Source organism: Pleuronectes platessa, chromosome 11 (assembly GCF_947347685.1).
Source record: "Pleuronectes platessa chromosome 11, fPlePla1.1, whole genome shotgun sequence".
NCBI lineage: Eukaryota > Metazoa > Chordata > Actinopteri > Pleuronectiformes > Pleuronectidae > Pleuronectes > Pleuronectes platessa.
The window spans coordinates 22,139,141-22,162,953 of NC_070636.1; the positions used below are offsets into that span (position 1 = coordinate 22,139,141).

The window sequence follows — 23,813 nt, forward strand, 5'->3', positions numbered from 1 at the left end:
TGGAATTTCAAAGTTTTCCTGGTGCACTAAACAAATGAAATAAAAAAGAGTTTTATTATTTGGATGTTAAAATACTCTTTCCTCATGCTTGACTATAGTTTTCAACGCCATCTTCACAGTGTTTATCTCTCTATTGTAATACAATCAATTTCAACAATATATATATGCTAATTAAAATACAAACTCAACAGGTTTAATTACTTGTAAGTGTAAAATGGAAACATATCTTGTCAGCTATGGCCCTGTCGAGCAAATACTACACCTCTCCTAGGCTAATGTGTTAAATAGTACTTTAACTAACTTCAGTTTTCATAATTTTTGGAGTTCAATGACTTTATTCTAATGTCTTTCTAATGAGGCCTTTATACCTATGTATTGCAGCTTGGCCACAGAATAAGTAGAATGTTATTATAGAACAAGTTTTCTTTTGTTATGATTGGTGTAATATAATGTATGACAACTGTCATCTCACTGACAGTCAGTAATCCTCGGCCTTGGTGTGTTTAAGCTTTTACAGTCACCCTCCATAAGTGAGTTATCAAAGGCATCATTAGGAAACTTAGAGGGATAATGCAGGGGGAGAGAGGCTGCTGGGCCATTACTTTTAAATGAGCCAACTGGGAAATTGGAGAGGAGACCACATTGGCAGAAATGACCATAATGTGGATTCACCACCTCCTGATGGTGAAATACTGAGCCTTAGCCTACTAATGGTAGAATTGACTGCCCTTACATCAGTGGCGGCTGGTTATAAGATTTACACAATATGCCAATCCTGTAGCCTGCATCGAGTTGCTGAGCAATGCTAAGCCTGCTGCAACAATGTAGCTAAGCCTCATTGTGTCAAAGTGACCGTGGCAACTTTTCATGCTGCGTGCACTTTTCATTGAAATGTTTTAGGTCTCAAACCCCTGTCGTTGTCCGCAGTACCTCTGTGCCGACACGTTAGAACAGCCAACAGGGGAAGCAGTAATAAAAATGACTTACACCACATCCAGTTAGTCAACTTTCTCATAACTGTTTCTCATAACAAGAGCGGGAAAAGCACTGGGAGTAAATTCACCCTCTGGTCGGTCTGGACCAAGCTGCCTTTCTTTTTCTTTGACTAAACGCCTTGTGAAAGAAATTCCCACATTTGCCGCAGTTCCATTTGAAGTCACCACATCTTTCAGCTCACAGCTGAAGTAACTCAGTGACAGCGTCGAGGGTCGCTTTAAATCAAAATAAATATTAAATAATAAATAATAAATCAATACCTATTGGCTGTAAATGAAAGTGAGAGCGCAGAGAGCTGTGTAAAATCTGCACCAACCAATTAAAGATCAGCCTCAGGCCCTGTGGTAGCCAAAACTTTAAAAACCTACATTCACATCCACTTGGCCAGAGTCCCACACCAGGAACTATCTATTTAGACAGAAATGAACCGAACACAATTTGGAAACAAATCATATTAAATGCTTACAGGCACTATTATTATTAAATAAAAGTATGTTTAACATGTTTAAAAAGGCTTTATTTTCTCAGGATGTTGGCGCAGGCAGCACCCAGGGCCCAATTTTAACCAGCCGTCACTGGCTTACATAGTATTGCATTGCTCTGTTTTGTACAGGTATCAGATATTTTGTCTGTTATCTACAGTTTGTAACATTAATTAAATTTAAGTAGTTAGTACAGTTCTGCCTGATGCTACAGTGGGGATGACATATTCTGAATGTGCCAAAAAACATTCTCTTGAAGTCAAAGTCTTCTCATTCTCAACAAACACTGAGATTTACTTTACGTGGTTTTTTTTGGACTGAAACACTTCTGTGCCGAAGCTAAAGCAGTCACCGTGACAACAACAGGACACAGGGCGCCACATCGGAGATGATCTTTAGCCCACTGCTGAGGTCACCGCCAGCTGCTGCGACACACACACAGCATCATCAAGTTGCAACAGCACCACGTCAGGCATGAATTTCAAGTATACTGCTCAATTTTCAATGGGCCGTGACTCTCACAGTTGACTCCACTGGTGGCACTGGACCCTGAATGCTAACTGAAGTATTTGTGACGGGGGGAAGTTTCCAGGGCCACTTCATGACCGCAGCCGTGGCCTTTCCCTCTGTTAGAAATCCCTGCAGTCTGCGTTTAAAACTTAGAACATAAGCTTAGGAGGGTTGAGGCCCAGAGAAAGGAGGCAGGACCATGAACCCATTAAGGCACTGGAATGACTGCTGCTGCTACTGTGCCCTTTTATTTCATCAGTTCTGTCCTTGAAGCAAAGTTTGATAGAAAGACAGTGAGAAGTTATATCAGTAAGAGTGTTGTCAGAGTTATAGCTATTAAAAGAAGATGTAAGTAGCCCTACACTATTTTGAATTAATTAAATTACTGGCGTGATTAATATTACAATAGATGGCTCTGGTGAAAGCGGTTGTAACCAGTCGCTGAAAGGCCAAACAGCACAGGATAATGACAAATGCTGAGCAGGCTCATTTCCATTAGACAGAACTAACTTCTTTCGTTGATGGCCTCTGTACCTCCAGATAGTTTGAGGTCTGACAACATAAGCATTTCAAATGGTGAACATTTGCTACAAAATCAATACATTATAATAGAGTCATTGGATTAGTTCGATTTACTCTGTAGAGTAACTTCCCTCATTTATTCTACTTTTATTTAACCTACTCTGTTAAAGTATAAACTACAGAGCCAACATAGGGTCAATGCAAGGATTCTTAAGAGGAACACTTTTTCATTTCTTCGCAGCTCTTTTGCGTTATCTTGCAATACTTAATACTTACTTAACTACAATAGTTACCTCCCAAACCTTTTTTCGTCTTCATGTTTTCTCTGGTGGTGTTACACAAGAGATCCAGGACATACCAAATATCCAAGTGGCGGACAGAATGGAAGGACTTTTTTTTTTTTTAAATCAGTCAACCAATAACAAGAGAAAAGACTGAATCTCTGAGTTCCTCCACTGAGGCTGGTTTATTTAACCTTGGACTCTCTGACTTAGCAGAAGGATACATCTTTGTTATAGGGAAAATCTTTGACACTTCATTTATAATTTGCCACAAAAAATGGCTTGTTTTTTCAAACTATCTTTCCATGCAGTGTTGATTTGCATTGTTCCCCTGAGTTTTACAAATGATGAAGCGGGACAGCTCGACTGTAAGTATACATCTAAATGTGTAATAACCACTGTTAAAGAATTGGAAGAGTTGATTAAAATATAGTTTACTATTGATAAATAATAATTTAATTTGTCTAATGATAAATAACTACTAAATAAATAAATATATTTTTTAGGTTTTTAATCTTTACTATTGAGTTGAAGAAAGTGGAATGCGGATTCTTATAATATTCTCATATGTATTTCCTATAGGCCATTCAGTCTCAAGATGATTTGCTGCCAAATTTGATAAACTAATGCAAAAATAAAACATTTCCTGATTGTCTTTGTGCATTGATATATTGAAGCCTAAAATATATTGAGATAATAACTATTAACTGACAATCAAAATTTTACATGTAGGATTCGAAAACCAACATTGTTTAACAGAAAGTCAGTGATAGAAGAAAGACTCAGAATAGAAATATTTGCTTACATTTAGAGTGAATAGGTCTGTTAGTGTGGCTCCATCCTTTTCTTGAATAGTCCACTAAAACTAAAGTAAAACAAACTCAGCATTCCAGCTACTCTGTTTGAAAATCTTTACCGAAACTTTCTTTTTGTATTACAAAGTAAACAGAAAAATAGGTTCACTAATCTACTAAAGAGCCGTGGATTGGGGTATGAGCACGGTTGAAGACTAGTGTGCTCGCCGCTCTGTAGCTTCAACAAACAAATTAAACCAGTATTTCACAAATGGCTCTAACAGTGACATTCTTTGAAATTTCTTATTTCTGTGACTTATTCTGTTTTACACATTAGATCAACATATTTTGCCTTTCTTTTATCCTTAACACGTTTTTTAACCACACCAGTAGATAGAATGGAGATATAAAAAAAAGAAATTTTACCTGAATTTAATGATCTGGGAAAGGTCACATTGTGAGCTATATGAGTCCTTAAAAAGAAGTCTAAATAAAGACAACATTTAACTAATTTAATACATTCTTTTAAAGTTATATCACTTGAAAAAAAATATTAAAATGAGATCAACAACAAGCTAAAATTACAATAACAATTTATTAATTCAGATATTCACCATTGTATTGGGCGACTGAGGGAACAAACAGATCTTGCAGGTGAGGGACCTTCATCATCGATCAGCTGATGTCTGTTTGGTGAAACCAACAGCTGCAGACCACAGGACAGACTCGTCTTTGCTTTTTGGATCATCTGACTGACTATGTGAAGGTTAACTAACCAGACAATCAGTTTATACAGACAGAGACGGACTGTATTTACCATTAACTTCTGTCTGACAACTGCAAATCATTTCTCCCAGATTAGCCAAAGCATGCTGTCCCACATTATCAATAGTGTTTGATAAAGTGGGACGGCTTTAAAAAATTAAAAAAAGTATATACTAAAAAACATTTTCAGCCACATTGTCTTATTTATGACAGATTTATAGATTTATATATAAGTATGAGAGTAAAAATGCTTGTTCTGCAGCGACCTGGGGATCAGGCCCCTCTCTAAATGGTCACCTGAAGAAGCAGGAGTCATCATGCTTGGTAAAGGTTTGGATAATTTGAACTCTGTCAGCCTCAAACACTGGAAAGGAAATTATGAGATTCTCGATTTTCTATATATCTTTTTTTTTCTATTTTCTATTGATTGAAATTTCTAGACTCATTTAGCAAGTAGCAGTTAAATCTTAATCTCTAAGGTTGCTCCTTTTGTTTCTATATATAATTCAAGTATAGTTCTTTTGTAAATGTACTTTCACCCCTCATAGTGTACAGTTGATACACTGTGAGTAGGCTAAGAGCATCTCATGTCATTTAAACCTATTTTTGTGATATGTTTTGTATCATATCTTCCAGTACCTATCAGGGAGTTGATTATCTCCTCATATCAAGAAAGCCTCCAACTTGTAGATGAAGCCCCACTCCACTCTAGACAACGGTAACTATCAAATGAAATAACTCATCATCTGTTTCAGGTTCTGAAACAATACCCGATGCAAAAATGGACAAAAATACACTGTCAATTTCTGTGCACAGACGGAACGAGCCCTCGTCCTCCACTCATATGTTTACATTCCATCGGCAAACCGATCCTGAGACCCTGGAGATTTCCCGAGCGGCAGAGGTTTTTCAAACAACTCTGCAGGTCCTGAAGAACAAAGCACGACAGAGATATAAAAGGGACATCACGGCACTAGGTAGAATTGCCTTCTTTCATTACATCCAGAGGATCTCACAATACAATAAAACATTAGAGGCAGTTTGTTGCCAAGAAGTAAAAGCAAAGTTTCCATTTGGTCCATTTAACAATGAATAATATAGATGGATGCAGGCTGTTACCAAAGTCCTCATTAAGACAATTAAAAAAAACAAAAGGGAGATATCCTCAGCTGTTGTTTGCTGTTTGATGGTTTGTATCCTTTCAGATTTAATAGGCTTTTAATGTGTGTAAAGATTGTACTACATTGATGTTCTCTTGTGTTAACTTTACTATGTCACTAGAGTTGTTGTCCTCGGAAGACATTGCCCTGATTGGAAAGCTGTCAAAGTGTCCTGCAACACATCTAACCGTCTGTCCTCACTTCTCAAAGTACCATTCCATATCCGGCCTCTGCAACAACAGGTAGAGAACTGACCTCTGACCTTTGGTAAAGTATCAGGACCATATTGCTACACCGTCAAAGGTCCAAGATGCAATGTAAAATAAATACTCGGTAAACGATGTTCTGAAAATAAAACTGCGTTATTGCTGCTGGTAAAGATAATACTTTTTAAATCCCTACTACCACACCTTTATGCTGCTTAAAAACATAAACAATCATTTTGACTCAGAAATGTATTTATTATTTGGGGGAAATTAAATCAAATCAAAATATCACTTATACAGAATATGTCATCATATTACAAGCCAAAAACATTGTTTAGCTATTAAGCAGCAAGGAGAGCTCATGCTCTCTGGAGTTCCATTACATCTGGATCTCATTGTTTCTTCCGAAATGACACAGTCCTTATTAAATATCACGCAGATGTGACCAATGTCCACCGTACAGCTGACCACTACCAAACGTTTCATCCTTCACAAAATAGGCAACTTCAAAAATCTGTCTGGTTCTTTGTTCAGAATTGACACAGTTTCTTACTCAATATCTTCCAACTGCTGACATGATAATGCGTTGCTGATGAGATGAGTGATCTTCTGATATTCCCCTTGTAAAATGACACGAAGCGTAAAAGGCAATTTTTTTATTATGAATCCTTTCTTGTAAAACTACCACTTGATTCTTAATATATAACATATATTTAACTTAAATAATTTAAAGAAATAAAGCCCTGTTTGTTCAAAACATCGAGACACAAACTGCAGTGCATCAGTGGCACATCAGTCAGAGAGTTAATCCCTCAATTAGCTAACTCAGCATAAGATGTTGATTTCATGTGGGGAAAGATTTAGCATTTTAAAGTCTTGCTGACCATGTGGTGATAAACAAGTGCTGCTGCATTGGGTGAAGGCTTTACTGTACTGTTTTGTAACACCGCATTTTTGAACAGGCTTCATGATTCTTTTTGTCAGGCAAAATCCTCTCTGGGGAGCAGCCAACTCTCCCATGGTCAGATGGCTTCCAGCTGAATATGAAGACGGAGAGAGAGAACCTAAGGGTTGGAACCGAGGATGGCTCCATAATGGATTCCAACTTCCCCCGGTAATCTACAAAATGCCGCACCGACCGACACTGAAGTCTTGGTGGAGAAACTAGAAATGAGGCAACTTGCTCTACAAACCCAGAGTTAACGTTACATTCTATTTATTTTTCGACCCTGTTTTACAGCAGATTAAGTCCACGGCAGCAACAGGAGCAGCAGAAGTGTTTGTGAGATAGATGAAACAGATTAAAGCTGCATTCCAGTGTAATGGCCTCTGCTGTAAAAAACAACATTTCCATAGCTTAAAGGAGTTGGTTTCCAGAAGCTGCGCTGATATTTGCATTGAATTAATGTATGCACTCATTACACAGTGAGAGTGAAATCTTATGCACAGTAACATCCAGCCTTCAGTTTACCTCCACATATAAAAAAAAGTGTTTTAGATGACTAACAATCGTTTAGTTTAGGAGAGAGAAGAAGGAGGACCACACAGTCCCTTTGTCATTTAGGACATTTATTTATTAAAGAAATTAATGAAACAAACAAGAAAGAGGATTGTTGAGACTGAGGTATGTCACATGATTGGAGCAGCGCAGCTTGAGTTACCTGAACTAGCTGGCAAGCATTGCTCCATTTCAGTAAAATCATTTTAAACTTATTTATAAACAAACATAATGTACTAAAGCAAATTCAGTTTCATTCTTATGAAAAACATTGAGTATGAAATCTTCATTGCAGATAAACCAGGTAGGATAACTTCACTCTGCACCATAGACTGTGTATAAAAGCTCTGCACACAACATCCAGCACACAAACAATAAAAAGTTACAGTATATGGTAGAACAGTTTGAAAAGGACTCAATAATGACAACGAATAATTCTGAAGTAGCTCCGGGGCATCAACACAGACCAAGTTTAGACCAGGCACAACACTAGTGTCTGTTGGTGATGAAAACACTTACAGACAAACTGATGGTTGGGGTGTGAGGTGCAATTGTACACTGAAGAATGAAGAACAAATTGTCACCCAATATAACAAATCCTCTTGTGCCAACAGCCACGTGAAGTCAGCACGGACATAATTAAGAGCTCCTTCAAAAGTAAAGATGAGGCCTATTCTGTGTTGCTGGTGGAGTGGGGGCAGTACATGAGCCATGACATCACCTTTACCCCTCAGAGCACTGGCCTTTCAAGGCCCACTGTGGACTGTCTCAGCACATGTGAAAATCTGCATCCATGCTTTCCCATTGAGGTAATCGCAGCACGACACACATCATCAGTCCGTCCACATTTTACTCATCTGAGTCTTGATCGCTCTGTTTTCCCTGTCGTGTGTTTAAACAAAAAAAATTCACATTTAACGTGACCAGCTTACCGGAGTCTCTCCAACCGGTATCTGATTACTCGATGTTCGCTGATTGACTTTTCACCTAACCAACAGAAACGGAAGAAGAAGTCACAAAATTCTTGAAGAAAAAATCCTGCACATAAATACTCTTCAACACAAAAAATGGATTTCAAACTTAAATTGTCTGGATTAAACAAATCAGGTATAACTAAAATGTTAGTGGAGCTTTAGGTGTTGAAAGGTAACTTTTTTCCAACTGGACAGAGCCAGGAAGATCTTTATGCTAAGCTAAGTTGTGGGAGACATAGGTATCAGAGATAAATAAAAGGAAAGTCTTGTCTTCTAATTCAGTAAAAAGCAAATGATAATTTTTTTTTCCGAAAAAATTTCATTATCAGAAGAATAATACATTTGACAAGATTATTTTGTCTTCTCTACAGACACATGATGGCTGCATGCCCTTTCATCGCTCCTTACCGGCCTGTTTTGTCAATCCCGAGTTAAACATTGAACAAGCTCTGCAGCGCCAACAGATGAATTCCATCACATCGTTCATGGATGCTTCGGTTGTGTATGGCCACAGCCTGAAGATGGAAAGCTTCCTCCGTGATCTCTCTGGCCTCAATGGGAAACTTGCCGTCAACGACCTATTCACGGATCCAAAAGGAAGACCCTACCTTCCGTTCGTGGACACCTTGCCGTCAACATGCCATCAGAATCAGGAGGGGGAGAGGGTGGAGTGTTTCAGTGCCGGAGACACCCGTGCCAACGAGGCTATTCCCCTGGCCACATTGCATACGTTGTGGCTCAGGGAACACAATCGAATTGCAGAGGCACTGACAGGCATCAATCGTCATTGGACCCCGGAGACCATTTACCAAGAAACTCGTAAGATTATTGGAGCTCTGCATCAGGTATATCATTAGTAATTGAAATTGTTTCAATATGTCAAAAGTTAAACCAGTTTAAACTTATCTAAAACTGCACAGTTCTGACATCCCCAGAATGTGAAGTAGTGCCTAACCGATCTAGGATTTTTGAGACGATATGATACCAATGTTCGGGGGGGGAATTACCAATATAGTAGCTAATATTGTGAGGTTGTGAGTCAATTTTGATTTTGGGGTGAACTCTCCCTTTAATGTTATAATTCTGTGAGCAGTGAGGCTCTACAGTTTTGTCATGTTTTCTGCAGTGCAGAGCAGCAGCCATTTCTGTCTCATGCCTCTTGCCGCAAACCTTTTTATTTTTCAGCTGCGGCAAAGTGCTAACATCTGTAAAATAAAATATTCATCCATCTTTGTCAGAACCAATCCGAGGTCTAAAGTTAGATGCAAGAATTATGTTTTGAAAGTGGCTTTTTTACCTTATGCAGAACAGGCGTGTACAGTAAAGCAGTTTTTCAGGTGCCATGAGTCAACTTAATGCTGGTTGACCATGAACTTGCAGAAGTTTGCAGAAAGAACTGTGACAGACAAAATACGTTGGTTTGTTTTTTAACCTGCTGGTATGGCCACGTTCATAGGGATGACATATGAATAATAAATAGAGCTCTATCATTATTGCAACCAGTTATTGTAATAGTGCTCTGCTCAACTATGATCACTGTGCTGCACTTAGTGTAGCCATGACCTGATTTTGCTGGAGTGCACACAGCAGAACTGGCCACACTTACTTTTTACTACTGCACAGTGTAACCATATGCACATTATCCCCCATTAAAACACCATTAAAGATGCAGGAAGACTAAATTTCACAGTGGTGGTGTAAAAACTCATTGTGATACCGAGATGTAATTAGCAGAAAGCAAACCCAGCTCCTGCTGTGGTTGGTATAAGGTCAGGACAAGCTGAATATTGAGAGATTCACATTTGGCACCATTACTGTTAGATAGGAGACACGAAATAGATTCACTATAGCTTCTATAAAGTTAGTATTGAAGAACTGATGATAAACTAATCCAGCCTCTGTGTGTTTGGTGATTTTATAATCTTTAGAAGCCAGTTTCAATTATATTAAAAGATGATAAACTGATTTGAAGGACGTAAAGATGAGGGTTCTTAAAAAAACCTTTATGTGATGAAGCAAATCCTGACTCAGGGTCGTTACCCCGCTCACAATGCAGAGAAAAACACGTCCTGACTGGAGGGATAAATACAGAAAATAAAGCTTCCCAAAATCAATAACTACATCAATATCAAGATCACATTAGAGCTTTAAATCCTGATGTAAAAACTGCACTGTGCTGCAGCCTGATCAATTCATTAAGCTGACTGTTCAATTTGGTTGGAACAGGGGTCAGGTTAATAAAAACACATTATATCACCATTACATCACCTTATTATCACATTTACCTTTGAGTACTTATTTACACAAGAGGAGGCCTGCACACTGCTAAAAGCTCGATAAATCATTGTATTATCTCGTTTATTTGATGAGTTTAAGACTTCTTTTTTAAATCCATTAGTGAATGACCTCAGCGCTTCTTCTTCCTTTTTGTCCGCATGCTTTTAGAAACTGTAAAACATACAAGGCAATTCTCAGCATCAGCTTCTGCCTCAGCACTCTTACTCACTCCAGCTCCGAGCAGCATCTTCGTGTCAGATACTTTCCAGTGTATCTTTTACTATCATAACGTCTAATTAAGGCCGTTTGGAGTGAATAAAATGGAATCATTAAACAGAACGTCAAGTATTCCCATAAATTCTAATGACAGCAGCTACCCTCACTTGGATGAATATGTGCCAAAACACAATGTATTAAAAAACATCACCATGGAAAAGCAGACGTGAAAACGTTTACATCAACACAAATCAAATATGCTCAGAAACATGTGAAAATGTGAGCAACCACAGCTACATGATGTGAAGTGTGCAAACTGAAGATGTGACCGAAAGGTCCAGAACTGCTCTTAAAGTGTTTCTCAAGTGAACTCAAGTATAACCTTTGGACCTCAGTCATTTGAGGACAATTTGCTTTCTGATTTCTATTGAATACATTGTCTGAATGTTATAGTAGAAAAAATGATCTGACAGTGAACACCTAATCAGTTAGGAGGCTGGTTATCCTCAGTTTGTGAATTTATGTGATGATTGAAATACGGGTTGAACAAGACAACATAAAGCTAAATAGTGAAAAGCTTCCTCTACATGGGGAGCTTCCTTCTGATATAATTAATTCAGAACTTGTAGCACCCTGACCGCTGCCGTTTTAAGTCTGGTGACTATAGGAATCAACCAGCCGTGGAATCCGTTGCTTTGCTGTCATTGCAAAGTCTCAGCACAAGGATCCTTTACAAATCACTTCAGTGGTGATGCTGCAGTTTCCAAAACTGGCTTCTAAAACCTCGTCTGAGTCCATGTTCAAAGTGACAAGGCTATAAACAACTATTTAAAACAACTTACCACAAGAAGACTTATATGTATGTGGGACCCCCTTGAAAACGAGTTGGTGCAACTCAAAGGGGTTTATCCCATTTGAATAAATACATTTCACTACCAATCAATTATTGTATTTATTATGTCAATTTTAATCTTATTTCTTATCGTTTCTGCATAATCTGAAACAGCTTTCCCTGCCTGTGTTGAATTGCCTCTTCTTCTCAGCTAATATCCATTTGATGCTAATGTGGCTCTGCAGAGCACAAGTTCCAGACACATTCTGCTTGTATGAAACAAGGCTCTTCATAGCAGGGCAAGCTGACAAGCTGTAGTCCGTCATCATATAAACAGTCTTGGTGCAATGAAAAACGAATGGGTCTGTTACTGTCTCTTACCATTGTCCTCTGATTCAATGCCCAAAGCGAGGCTTTGCAGCTGCTGTTAGCTTTTTGTAGCTTTTACTGTAGAGATGGATGACAGGAAGAATGTGCAGCAATGACTGAATGGAGTGATTGTTGCTAGCAGCCCTGTCTTTTTCCTGCTGGTTGAAAACATTACTTAACGTGATCTTGGGGAACAGTGTTATGCCAGTTCAGCTACTGGCTGTACAGGTAACTAAGGCATTTTTGAGGGGAGGGAATATAGGTCTGTTATTTGGCAGATTTTTGGGGGTCTGACATTTGACTAGATCAATTTTCAGGTGACTTAGGGATCAAGTCAGAGGAAAAAGAGATGCACAATATTAAAAACAGATGGGTCTGAGGTGAAAGGGTTATTTAACAACATAAAAGACATATATTGTAGATGATTTAAATACTGTAGCTATAACCATGACTAGCTTTGGAAAGTCTTGTAAAAGTGCTTGTAACATTAGCTGGCTTTATTTAAGATAAATACATGCTTAGACATTTGCAATATCAACCTATAGGTTAATAGTATAATTGTGCCCTCATCATTTCATCTTATAATTTATTTGAACAAAGTTAAGCGCTGCTTTAGTGCAGGATTACAGTCTCTGCAACTGTGGTGTGTTGAATTAATGGAGAAATAGATGCTCTCGTCATCTTCATAGACACAGAATATTGTCTGCAGAGGTACTGTAGCATATAAATGAAGAATAATAATGGGCCCAGGAATGAACCCTGAGGCACTCCATGAGTTCAGCATTTACAGTTACCTATGGTCACACAGAATGTCCTTTCAGAGAGATAGGAACATAACCAATTTGAAACTGTTCCCGATAAGCATACCCAGTGTGTAAAATATTCAACAGAAATCAAGAAGTCAACTGTATCAAAAGCTGCAATGCAACAAACTCTCTGAAAAAGCTATGCTTATTTATTAAAGATTAATTATTGTTTATGTCTGGCTACTAAAAAGTAGAGAGGCACTTGGCTGGAATTAAGATAAATATTGATTATAGACAGCATAAATGGATAGATTGATGGACACGACTATTGTAAATCTTATTAAAGAATGTATTATATGGTCTAGCTATCCCATGTTAACTTAGAGTGTCTCTTTAAAAAAGTTAAGTTGCGGTTAATACACTTAAGACTGGGTATCGTGTAGCTCTAAATTAGAGAAAGAGCCCAGAGGAAGCGGGCAGATTCACTTATTCACGTTAGCTTTTCAAAAAACAAATGCAAAGGTTGTTTCAATCATTTCATCTCAATAGAAGTGCACAGTAGTCAAAACTATTTCCTACCTACTATGTTCTGAGAGAGGCAATATCATTATTTTCTACAGGGGGATTACTTTAAAAAGCTTTAAAGGGCCAGGCCTTTGCTGATTTAGAGTGTACTTGACTGCTGAGAAACACTTATGAGCTCAGCTGTCAGAAAGTTAAATCCAAAACTTTCAACATTATGCAGGGGACAATTCAGGAAGAATGTCAGTTGCTGAAATCTCTCGACCTCTTTTGTCGGACTTCCAGCCAACTTGAAAACTGACAACACATTTTCTTCCGTCAATGTTTGTATAATAAAATCTGCTTGCTTGCATGTATGCATGTATATAGGGATAGGGACACTGTATGTGTTAGGATTCAGGTGGTGAACAGAGGCCTTTATAAATAGTGATGTGGGCAGATGAAATTCTCTGCAGTGACTTGTGAGGGAACAAATGTGACATTACAGAAAATCTCCTGTAGGAATTTCTTTCAGCTGTACACATTCACCAGATATTTTTGAATAAGTTCAGAGCAGGATTTATCGTTAATTTTTAAAGTCTGTTAAATGATGTCCCCTTTCTAGCATTTCCACCAATAGGAAGTTAAATGTTTGGCTCAGATTTATATTTTCTTTTATGAATGTTTAAGAGATTGTCTTGCTCTCTTTTTTTGACTCCCAGGTCATATACCTTCGAGATTATGTTCCAAAAATTATTGGTTCAGCATCTTTTGAACATTACATTGGACCCTATGGCGGATACGATCCAACTACGGACCCCTCAACCGCCAATGTGTTTGCAACTGCTGCATTCAGGTTCGGCCACGCTACCATCCCTCCAATCCTCATGAGACTGAACGAGAGCTTCCAGGCACATGAGGACCTCCCACACTTGAGACTACAAGACACTTTCTTCAGTCCATGGAGAATAGTCAAAGAAGGTCAGTACACTCATAGTAATAATGTGTAAATGCACTTATCCTATGAAGAGAGAATGTGACATTTTAAAATAGCCCATATTTGGGTCAGCTGCAAAGTTTATTTTAGTGGAATACTTAGTTGCATACAATTCTATAGACTCATTCGTTGAGTTCCCAGTCACATGAGACTCATAACATAAGGTGCAAGCATCCATTTGACGTACTGCAGGAACCTTCTTCACTAATTATCAGTACATTACCCCTTACTACTCACTTCTTATTTATAATATAGTATTGTATTCATCATATACAGACCATGAACACGTGAATACATATAGCGAAACAAGATTCTCATCATTGAGATTATTACAATTATGGGTCATGCTAACTTTGCACTCACCACCTTTATTGTGGAGATTCAGTCAATATGAACTGATGCAAGACAGTGTAGATTGTGGCAAGCAGTTTAAACTCCCTAAATCTACTTGAATGAACCTAAATTCCCCCTCTAATTTATAGATACTTCACTGTATGTTCAGTTCTATACCAGAGGCCTCTGCTCACATTAATGTGCTGAAGTCGAACGTTTCTCTGTGCTCCCTTCAGGTTTAAGACTTAAGTACTTTTTTTCAAAGTATAATGTTTATGTGTCTATAAACCATGTCTGAACTGTCTTTATATTTTTTATAAATCATTTCATGCCAGATGAAATGAAAACAGAAATTAATCCTGCTGGATTAACTACTGTAGCAAACTGCATGGAGTTCTACTTCTGGAAATGTCGAGGCCTGTACAGCTCAGTGATGATGACACAACGCAAGCCGCCTACCGCAGTACTTTAGCTCTTCTTGAATTGAAATACTAAGTGTTATGGATGTCAACCTCTGAAAATTATTGAAATTGTTCACAAACATTTGCCTATTCAAGTATTCATGTTGCTTGTCCCGACTGAGCGACCCCTGTGGGACCAGGGTCCTCACTGAGAAATGTCATGTCGGCAGATTGTTCCCTTGATCTTGCTGTTTTTACTGCCATAAGCTCATGACCACAGGTGAGGCTTGGAAACTCTAGTCTTCCAAGCTTCAGAGCTCAGCTCTCACATCCCCACTTCACAGTCCCTCCGCATTACTGCCGTCAATCACACATGAAGACGCTGCCAAATGTCTAAACACACATTGAATCAATTTTAAACCGTCTTGGAGGAACTGTTCCTCATCCTGTCTGTGTCTGTTGCATTTCACTTGCACATTAGAGACAATACACAAATAATAGATAATGCTATGAACACTCCATTACACAGCACTGTGCTGATTCTGTGTAGAGCAATTATACATTTTAAATAACTGATGTCAGCATGTAGGTATCTTTAGATTAACAGGATAGATTCCAGGTGTCAGCATATCAAAATGATCTTGCTAGCTCTCTTTTTCTAATGTCTTTCTCAGACAATAATGTTAATTATATTAGAATTGCTCTGTTATGTTTAGGCTTGGATTATTTTTTTGTTTGTTTTCAAAAGAAATAGTCAGAAACAAAATACAAGTCCGTCAGCACTGTACCAGTCCATGACTGAGTCACCAACCACAAACAAGAAGAGATTGCCTCTCTGTTTTTTCCCCTGGTGGGTCATGTTTGACATCATGCATACAATAAAAAGAGAGACGCTCTCTCACCTCCCTGTCTTAGTACATTCACCCAGGTGTCACATCTCCATCACTCCTGATTGGAGCTGGAGCCCATGAAAGACAATGTGTACAGCAAAGTCATTTCACCTAGGACTGAATGCTGATTGTAGACATTCCCATTGCAGACAAAATCCAGATACTAGTGGGTGGTAGTGGGTGTTTTGACTAGTGGAAAAGGGGATATAAAGAGTAGTAATCATCGTTGCACAACCAAAAATACAAGAGCCTTCTAAATTATTCCGCTTGAAAAGAGAAAGCTGATAAAAAAAGCTGATAAAAAAGAATCACCAACAATAAAATGAAAAAAAAAATCAGCTAAGCAATTAGATAAGGCCTAGCATGTGATGTTTAACTCCCACGTTTACTCATTTATCAGATACTTTTATCCAAAGCGACTACTACAATACCGAAGCTTGAGTGCAGTGAGAGAATATGAAGTAAATACTTAGTGCTAATTCTTTTCAATGTGCAGGGGATCAGATGAAGAAGGGCTCTGAAGTAAGTGCCAGTTAGGCATGTTGGAGATGTTGGTGTTTGGAGATGAGGTGCTCTTTAAGGTGATGAGTCCTCTTGAAGGTACAGAGGGATGCCATTGGTCTGATAGTAGTTGGCAGCTCGTTCCACCATCAGGGAAATAAAAAAAAAGAACAGTCTATACTGTGATTGCCTTGTTTGCTAGGTAACAATGCCAGACAATGTTCGTTGGAGGAACACAGTGTCTGGAAAGGAGCACAAACCCGTATGATCGAGTTCAAGTAAATGTGTGCAGACCCAAAAGTTGCTCTGTGTGTAAGCAAAGACTATACTAAATATTAAATTCCAGGCAAGCAAATACGAATATATACAAAATGTATTCAAGTTGGTTGTCATCAACTCTGTAATTGCTTTAATTAAGTCTCTATGTTAGTTAGCATATCCAACTCATATTCAGACATAACAGCTGAAATAAAACATGGTTTGGCTAGTGCTAAATTAGAAATCCTATGCCAACGTGCTTTTCGCACTAAGACTAAGAGACAAAGTTGAGTTGAAGGTTTATGACAGTAATTCAAGACAATTTGAGAAATGTCAAATGGATTAAATCTCTTTATATCGTTACCAAGCACATTTACAGACCTACACTGGCTTAATTTCTGCCCTGACACAATGGTCAGTAGTTTTTATAGAGAGCACAATCGTATTGCCATTTTTCCATCCATTCATCTATCCATATTCTCTATACCAGTGGTTCTCAACCTTTTTTCAATGATGTACCCCTTGTGAAAAAAAATTTCAGCCAAGTATCCCCTAAACAGGGCAAAGTATTTTTGGTTGAAAAAAAGATGTAATACACAGCGCTGTGCCATCAGTGTCTGATTTATTAAATTGATTGAATATTTATTTAATAACTAGTTTTGAAGGGTTTTTGAATGGATACTAATTTTAAATATATTAAAAAAATGCAGTACTAGTACCCCCATTTGAGAACCACTGCTCTATAGCACTTTTCTTTGGTGGATCGTGGGCGGAGCTGGAGCCAGTCCGAGCTGACATAAGGGGAGAGGCTGGATACACCCTGGCAGGTGTTGCAGGGCCTTAACATATTACTCTTTCTATGTGTATTGTGATTGTATTGTATTGTATCAATTGTACATTGGTAATCCTTCCAGCACACAGAAAAAAACAGCTGTGTGTTTAGTTGACTGTAAGATAGCCTAAACAATAGCCCTACTGTTTTGTGTGAAGGTGGAATCGAACCAGTCCTGAGGGGTATAATTGGAACTGCAGCACCAGCCGTTAGCTCAAACATGCTGCTTGCAGAGGATGTTACGGAAAGGTTGGTCATCTCTAAAATAGATCGGCACATGGACCTGGCTTCCCTGAACCTGCAGAGAGGACGAGATCACGGTCTCCCAGGTGAGTCCTGGGCTTTGAGCCAGCGCCAGTCACTAGCATTTGCTTAAGCCTGTCAAATCACACTTAATGCTCTGCTTAATCCTACAGATTCAAAACCAGTTTCTTCGTCATTCACTTTCTGAGCAAACATAAGCACGTTGTGTTTCTTGAATTCTGATCATATACAAGCAAAGTGATGTTTATACAGTAGGTGTGATTCACAGACTTGAGAATAGAAACGTTTGATCATATTAGAAGCTGGTCTTTGAAAAAACATGAAGCTATAGCCATCAACCAATAAGCCTGAATTGGCTCGAACTTAGCCTAAACAAGCATTGTTTCCAGTTGTTGAAATCACAACTTCACGTGAATTAAAAGTTGTAGGATTTTAGTTGCTTCAGTGGTAGCTAAACACATTCTGATATATTACTTCAAGTGATCTCAGGTGAAGTTGCATTGTGGGTCATATTGTAGGATCTCACGTTTGGTCAAAATCCCTTTGGTAGCCAATCAGAAGCTTGTACTCAACAGTTGTAATCGATGTAAATTCCGTAATGTTGTCAGTTCTTTATCATTCAATAGTAAAACACCATTGCAGAGTAGGATCTGTTTGTTTGGCTATCATACAATTAATGATCCAAACTCAGAATTGGCACAGAAAAGTTATCTCCACATGTCATAATAGATGATTATTTGCACTATTTAGAAAGGAACATATTGAAATTCTCTGTTTGGAGGGGAATTTGTATGCAAACTACTTCCTTACAGTGTCAAAAAAATGTTCACTAGCATGGTACATTCCTGTGCAGCTAGGAGAACTTGAAATGCAACACAAGGCTCGTCGCAAGAGTTTGTCCAAAAACCTCTATTGGCAACACAGTCAAACGTAAAAGCACAATGTTAGAAGAAAATATTCCATGCTGTGGGTTGCTACAAAAGACTCATATTGCACTCATTGTATATATATTTAGCACAACAATGTAATCTAAAGTCATTAGTCTTCTGTTCTATCAACTGTAACTTATTTCTAAAATGAAGCTGTAAATGTAACTCTTTATAATAGACCATAGTTTTTGAATGATTTGTATGGAGTTTCAGAGGTGCTGGTTGGTGGATTATGTTACCTTTAGACAGCTAACCACTTGTTTCCAGCTAAGCTAAATTAACCATCTCTATCTTCAGATTTATTTCCGCGCACATGATGAGACATCAGAGATTCCAATCTTCCTCTCTAACTCTTGACAATAAAGGAAGATGATTAAGTGAATGAATCATTGTTACTTTTCAGGATACAATGATTGGAGAGTGTTCTGTGGACTGAAGTACATTAAGACATTGGAGGATCTCAAAGAGGTTGTTGGAGACAACAAGGTTGCAGAGGAGATACAGAAGAAATACCAACATCTTGACAACATTGATGTTTGGCTCGGAGGACTTGTTGAAAAGTTGTTGCCTGGCTCAAGAACTGGTCCCCTCTTCGCTTGTCTGATTGGGAAGCAGATGAGAGTGCTTCGTGATGGTGATAGGTACATTCACATTAGGAAAATAACAATAGAAGTTAATGCGCAGGTAAGACACATTTATTAAAAATGTTACTTTTGAAAGTGATATCAACTTTTTTAAATGTTCAGGTTTTGGTGGGAAGCTGAGGGAGTGTTCACCCAGCAACAGAAGGCTGAGCTTGTAAACGCTTCTCTGTCTCGGATCATCTGTGACAACTCTGACGTAAGGGAGGTACCCTATGATCCTTTCAGGTTCGAGACATACCCATCTAACTACCTCCCTTGTAATCATTTACCATCAATAAATCTGGAAGCTTGGAGAGAGGAGAGAAGCAGCGGTGAGACTGAGGCTCGTCCTCGTCCTATTGTTAAAAAATAATTTTAATTTTGTAATTTTTTGTCATTCTACTGCACATTAACATGAAAGACTTTTTTCACTGAATTCCAGACCTGGAGAAGTGTGGCTCTCCAACAAAAATAAAGAACGGGGATTTCATATTGTCCTCTGCATCTGGAAAACTGGTGGCTCTGTACTCCTGTTACCATGGTTTCCAATTAAAAGGTGCTGCTGCAATTGTTTGTGAGGGGAATCGATGGAGTGATCAGGCCCCACAATGCAAAGGTATGTCAACTATTTTTGACACATATTGGTGTGATATCAGACAGTGATACCATGTAAAGCAATTTAATATGAAATAGATTACACTGTAGGCTGAACCTTGTTCTGTGAATCACTGCATACTTTTTTTCTAAATATGTATATATATGTGTATGTGTGTTTAAGTGCGTTTGTATTTTATCCTCAGTCTTGCAATTCTTTCTTCTTATCTAACCGGTGCGTTACTGCTATCTGCTGGTACTTATGGTGTAGGGTATGTTTCAATATTAAAGAATAAGGCCCTTTCTTTTCTGTGCAGTTATCAAACCCATCCGCATTATAAGTTAGATTAACTTTCACTATCACTTATTTTACAGGCAGTAAGCAGCTTTTGAATGAATTTAACTCCTCTTTCAAGAAGTAATTTGTCAAGGAAATATAAATAGAACCTTGAAAGACCTTAACCTTAGTTCAGACCTGTCTTATCGAAGTGAACACAATCTTGTTCATGATTCACGAACAGGGGCTCTTTTCTTTATACAATGATTTTCCTTTTTCACTCTGTGTGCTGTGTGTGATTTTACTTGACATTGTCATGCCTGAATGTATGCAGGCGAAAATAAGAGATGTTCCTCGTTTCTCATGGTTGATGCTAGCGGCTGTTTTAATTTAGATGACATGATATCTAAAGAGCAACACTTTTTTTCTCCCCAGGGAATCATCATTAAGCTGTTGCAGTGGATCAAGAAAAACTTCAAGACTGGACACTTTTATCGCTGCTGTGCTTATTAAAATGTCAAGGTTTTGTTGATTGAGAGTGTGTTTCTTGAAACAGGAAATAAGCAACTTCTTTTCACCCATTATATCAGTGCTTTTCATATAGTTTCATGCTAGATACCAGATAGTTCTGAAATACGATACAATATATTTTGTGTATTTCATCAAATGTTTTCATTACAAAGTAGAACACTTGAGCCAAATGAGTCATACATGCTACCTATTACTAATTACACATCTAACAATAACCCTGAGAACATGACTCATTGCTCTACCTTACTGCTCCTGAGAGCCAGTTGACCTATGAATGTTATCAAAAGATAAAATAAAAACTAATAAAGAGATGTGTCTTTATTGATACCTTGTAAGTGAAATCCATTTGACACTGCAACACAGGGGAATACAGGTAACATCAAAGATAGAAATGCACACTGGCAGCAGTGGTTTAATCTATCATTGTGCAAGGTGAACAGATGAGTAACCTGTCATGAATGTACACTTGCATGTCTTTTACTGATGCCAATACATATGGCCCAAACAAAACAAACCTGAATAACAAAGCCGAACCTTCTTCAACATGAAAAATAGGATCTAGAAATGTATTTTTACTTAAATTAGGGCACGAACAAATGTGTAACTTCACCGTTAAAGTGTTTCTCCCTGGAACGGCAGGGCTAGGACATGGCTAAGAAACACCAACTCTCCCACCCCACCCATACGCAGACATCATAAACAAACACAATCAAACAACATACCAATTATCCTGCTAAAGCCATGTTATAAAATGTATCTAGCTATGAATTTACGACTCCAGTAACACTGCACAGCGCAGAAATATTTTGAAGAACAGCTGGGGCTAAAAACCATGTCTGAGGAGCGCGTAGGTGCCGAGCATTAAAACTGATGGCACAGGCAGCTGTCTCAGCCAGCGGTTCATACCTTTGTGGGAGAGAGTGACAGCTTATGTGCAGAACTTCAAATTTGTAGATCCTTTGTAAACAAATAGGTAACAATGTTTTTAACAATATTTGTATTGATTTACAGATTATTAAATATGTGTTAATGGAAAGCTGAAGATGAACATATGTTGTAACTCTATTATGAGACGCATGCTATAAACAGGTGTTCACAATAAAACAAAGAGAAGACGAAAAGGGGAGAAAGAAATAAACAGTCCACTGAGGAAAGATTAAACAATATTTAATTTGATGCAACAAAAAAAGCACGCAGAACACTGAAAGCGGCCTTGAAATCGTAATTAGACGAAAATTGGGAAAGATTGTGACTGAAAAATATTTTATGATAATGTGTCAGAATATATTGGAGACAAAGCCTTTATAGACGTAGAGCTTAATAACTTTTCTGTAATTTGGGATACACAGTAATAACATTAATAATTTTAACAATATTAATAATAATAATAATAATAATAATAATGAAAGGCCTCAAAAAGCCAATTAATTTGCCTGAAGAAAAAAAATAATAATAACAATCCTTACAATTTCTATAGGGCCTCCCACTGTCTCCTACTGTTCGGTGCTCAGGTCCTTATAATAATAATAATACATCTTACCTATACAGCACCTTACATTCTTAAAATGCAGCTCAAAGTGCTGTACAATAAAATCAAAGTCATAAAAAAAAGATAGATCATGAGAAAACGAGATAAAATAAATAAAACAGAGACTTGACATTTTTTTTTATAAAATCAATGTTGTTTAAAAAGAAGATAAATTAATAAAAAACAAGATCATAAAAACAGGCCTTGAGTTGGTTCTTAAAACAATCAACTGAAGCTCTTCTGATGTGTGGTGGGAGTTTGTTCCAAACCTTTGGTGCATAACAACAAAAAGCTGCTTCCCCAAAGTTTCTATAGTTTGTACGATTAAGAGACTTTAAAAAAAGTATATAACTTTAAAGTACATGACATTGTCCCTTCAATGCTTAAAATACTTCGTGAATAATTTGTCAAAACAAGCATAGTTGTTCAAATGTGCTCAAAGTAGATTCCCAAACTCTATGCCATAACTCGGGAGGCACCATTCTAAATATAAATTGTTGTGCTTGTGACGTCAATGCTTAGAACACAGGAATATTTGTGGTTTTTCTGAATGGCAAAAACACCATTGATCATGGTGTCCGCACCCATTCATTCTCTAGAGGACTTGATTTGACTCAAAGATCCTGGGTTGTTACAAAAGAAAAAAAAAATGGTATGGAAAATAGCCAAAGGTTTGAACAACCCTGCACAGGAATGCTAGAACACTAGGCTCCTCCCACATCATGCATATGATATTTCCTTTTGGCACCTGTGTTTGTTCATGTTCATGAGTGAACAATTATATTGTCTTTCAAGCTGATGTGTCATCTTTGAAAGTCCCATACTGGCAGAGTTCCGCAGGTCAACGTTCTACTTGTCTTCATTTACGTGCAGAGGGGATGGTGTCCTCAGAGGTTCTGTATTTTGAATTTAAACTAAGAAAGATTCATGTATCTCCACATAAGCTTATAGAAAACACCTGCCTGTCTAGAAACATACAGTTAACTACAAGTATTTCACAGATGGGGAAACATAGGTGGCTGATGTGATTATTGCAGGAGACAATTTACATTAATTAAACTTTTTACTTTTTACAAGTAATTACAATAGCACGTCTAACACCTTCTCACTCCTCTGCATTCAATGATAAAATATATAAATTTCCCTAGACTATTCAATTCCACCAAAACATATATATGAAATTAAGTGCAGACATAGCATCATACAATTATATTACTAATTGCAGATTTTAATTTCATACGAATGACAAAACATTACCGTATCTGAATATCGTAAATGAACATCTTTTACTTGATCAATAAAATGTCTGTCCGTTTGATTTTTTTTTTTATGATCAGCAACCAATTATGGGGCATTATATTTTACTTTGATCTCCTCTAATTTTACAGTTTTACAAATGGAAGTATTGCATCTTTTCCCACAAAGAGACTGGGGTTGAAGGTCCAATGCTGACTTTCTTGTAGGGGCACAGTAATTTGCTAGGAAGTACTGAAATTTGAAAAAAAAATATTCTGAGTTTCAGCCTCTAATCAATGGGACAGAATTACATTTTAAAAGGGGAGAGAGAGCAGGTTAGACCTGCAACAAGGGGCAGGTTGGATACAAATCCGTGAATGCGGAAGCATGACTCAGGCCTCTGTGCATGGAGCACCTGCCAAACCAGGTGAGGTACTTGGCACAGCTCTCTTTGTTCATTTATCATTTAGTACATCCTAATTAGGACATA

General features: G+C 37.8%; 1 protein-coding gene across 1 annotated transcript; it reads left to right on the forward strand.

Annotated features, from left to right (window-relative positions):
* The first annotated feature begins 4,667 nt into the window (after positions 1-4,667).
* tpo (thyroid peroxidase) lies at positions 4,668-20,173 on the forward strand. The gene is made up of 13 exons (XM_053433771.1): positions 4,668-4,674; positions 4,987-5,068; positions 5,167-5,327; positions 5,632-5,752; positions 6,701-6,830; positions 7,829-8,023; positions 8,560-9,033; positions 13,852-14,110; positions 17,500-17,670; positions 18,938-19,175; positions 19,281-19,489; positions 19,600-19,773; positions 20,127-20,173. The coding sequence occupies exons 1-13, from the start codon at positions 4,668-4,670 to the stop codon at positions 20,171-20,173; spliced, it is 2,268 nt and encodes a 755-aa protein (XP_053289746.1).
* The last annotated feature ends 3,640 nt before the right edge of the window (positions 20,174-23,813 follow it).

Excerpts from the sequence above, each read along its gene's own strand:
- tpo (XM_053433771.1), top strand. Across the intron at positions 5,069-5,166 it reads CCACTCCACTCTAGACAACG|ACGGAACGAGCCCTCGTCCT; the intron begins GTAACTATCAAA and ends TTCTGTGCACAG. Across the intron at positions 19,176-19,280 it reads GTGCTTCGTGATGGTGATAG|GTTTTGGTGGGAAGCTGAGG; the intron begins GTACATTCACAT and ends TTAAATGTTCAG.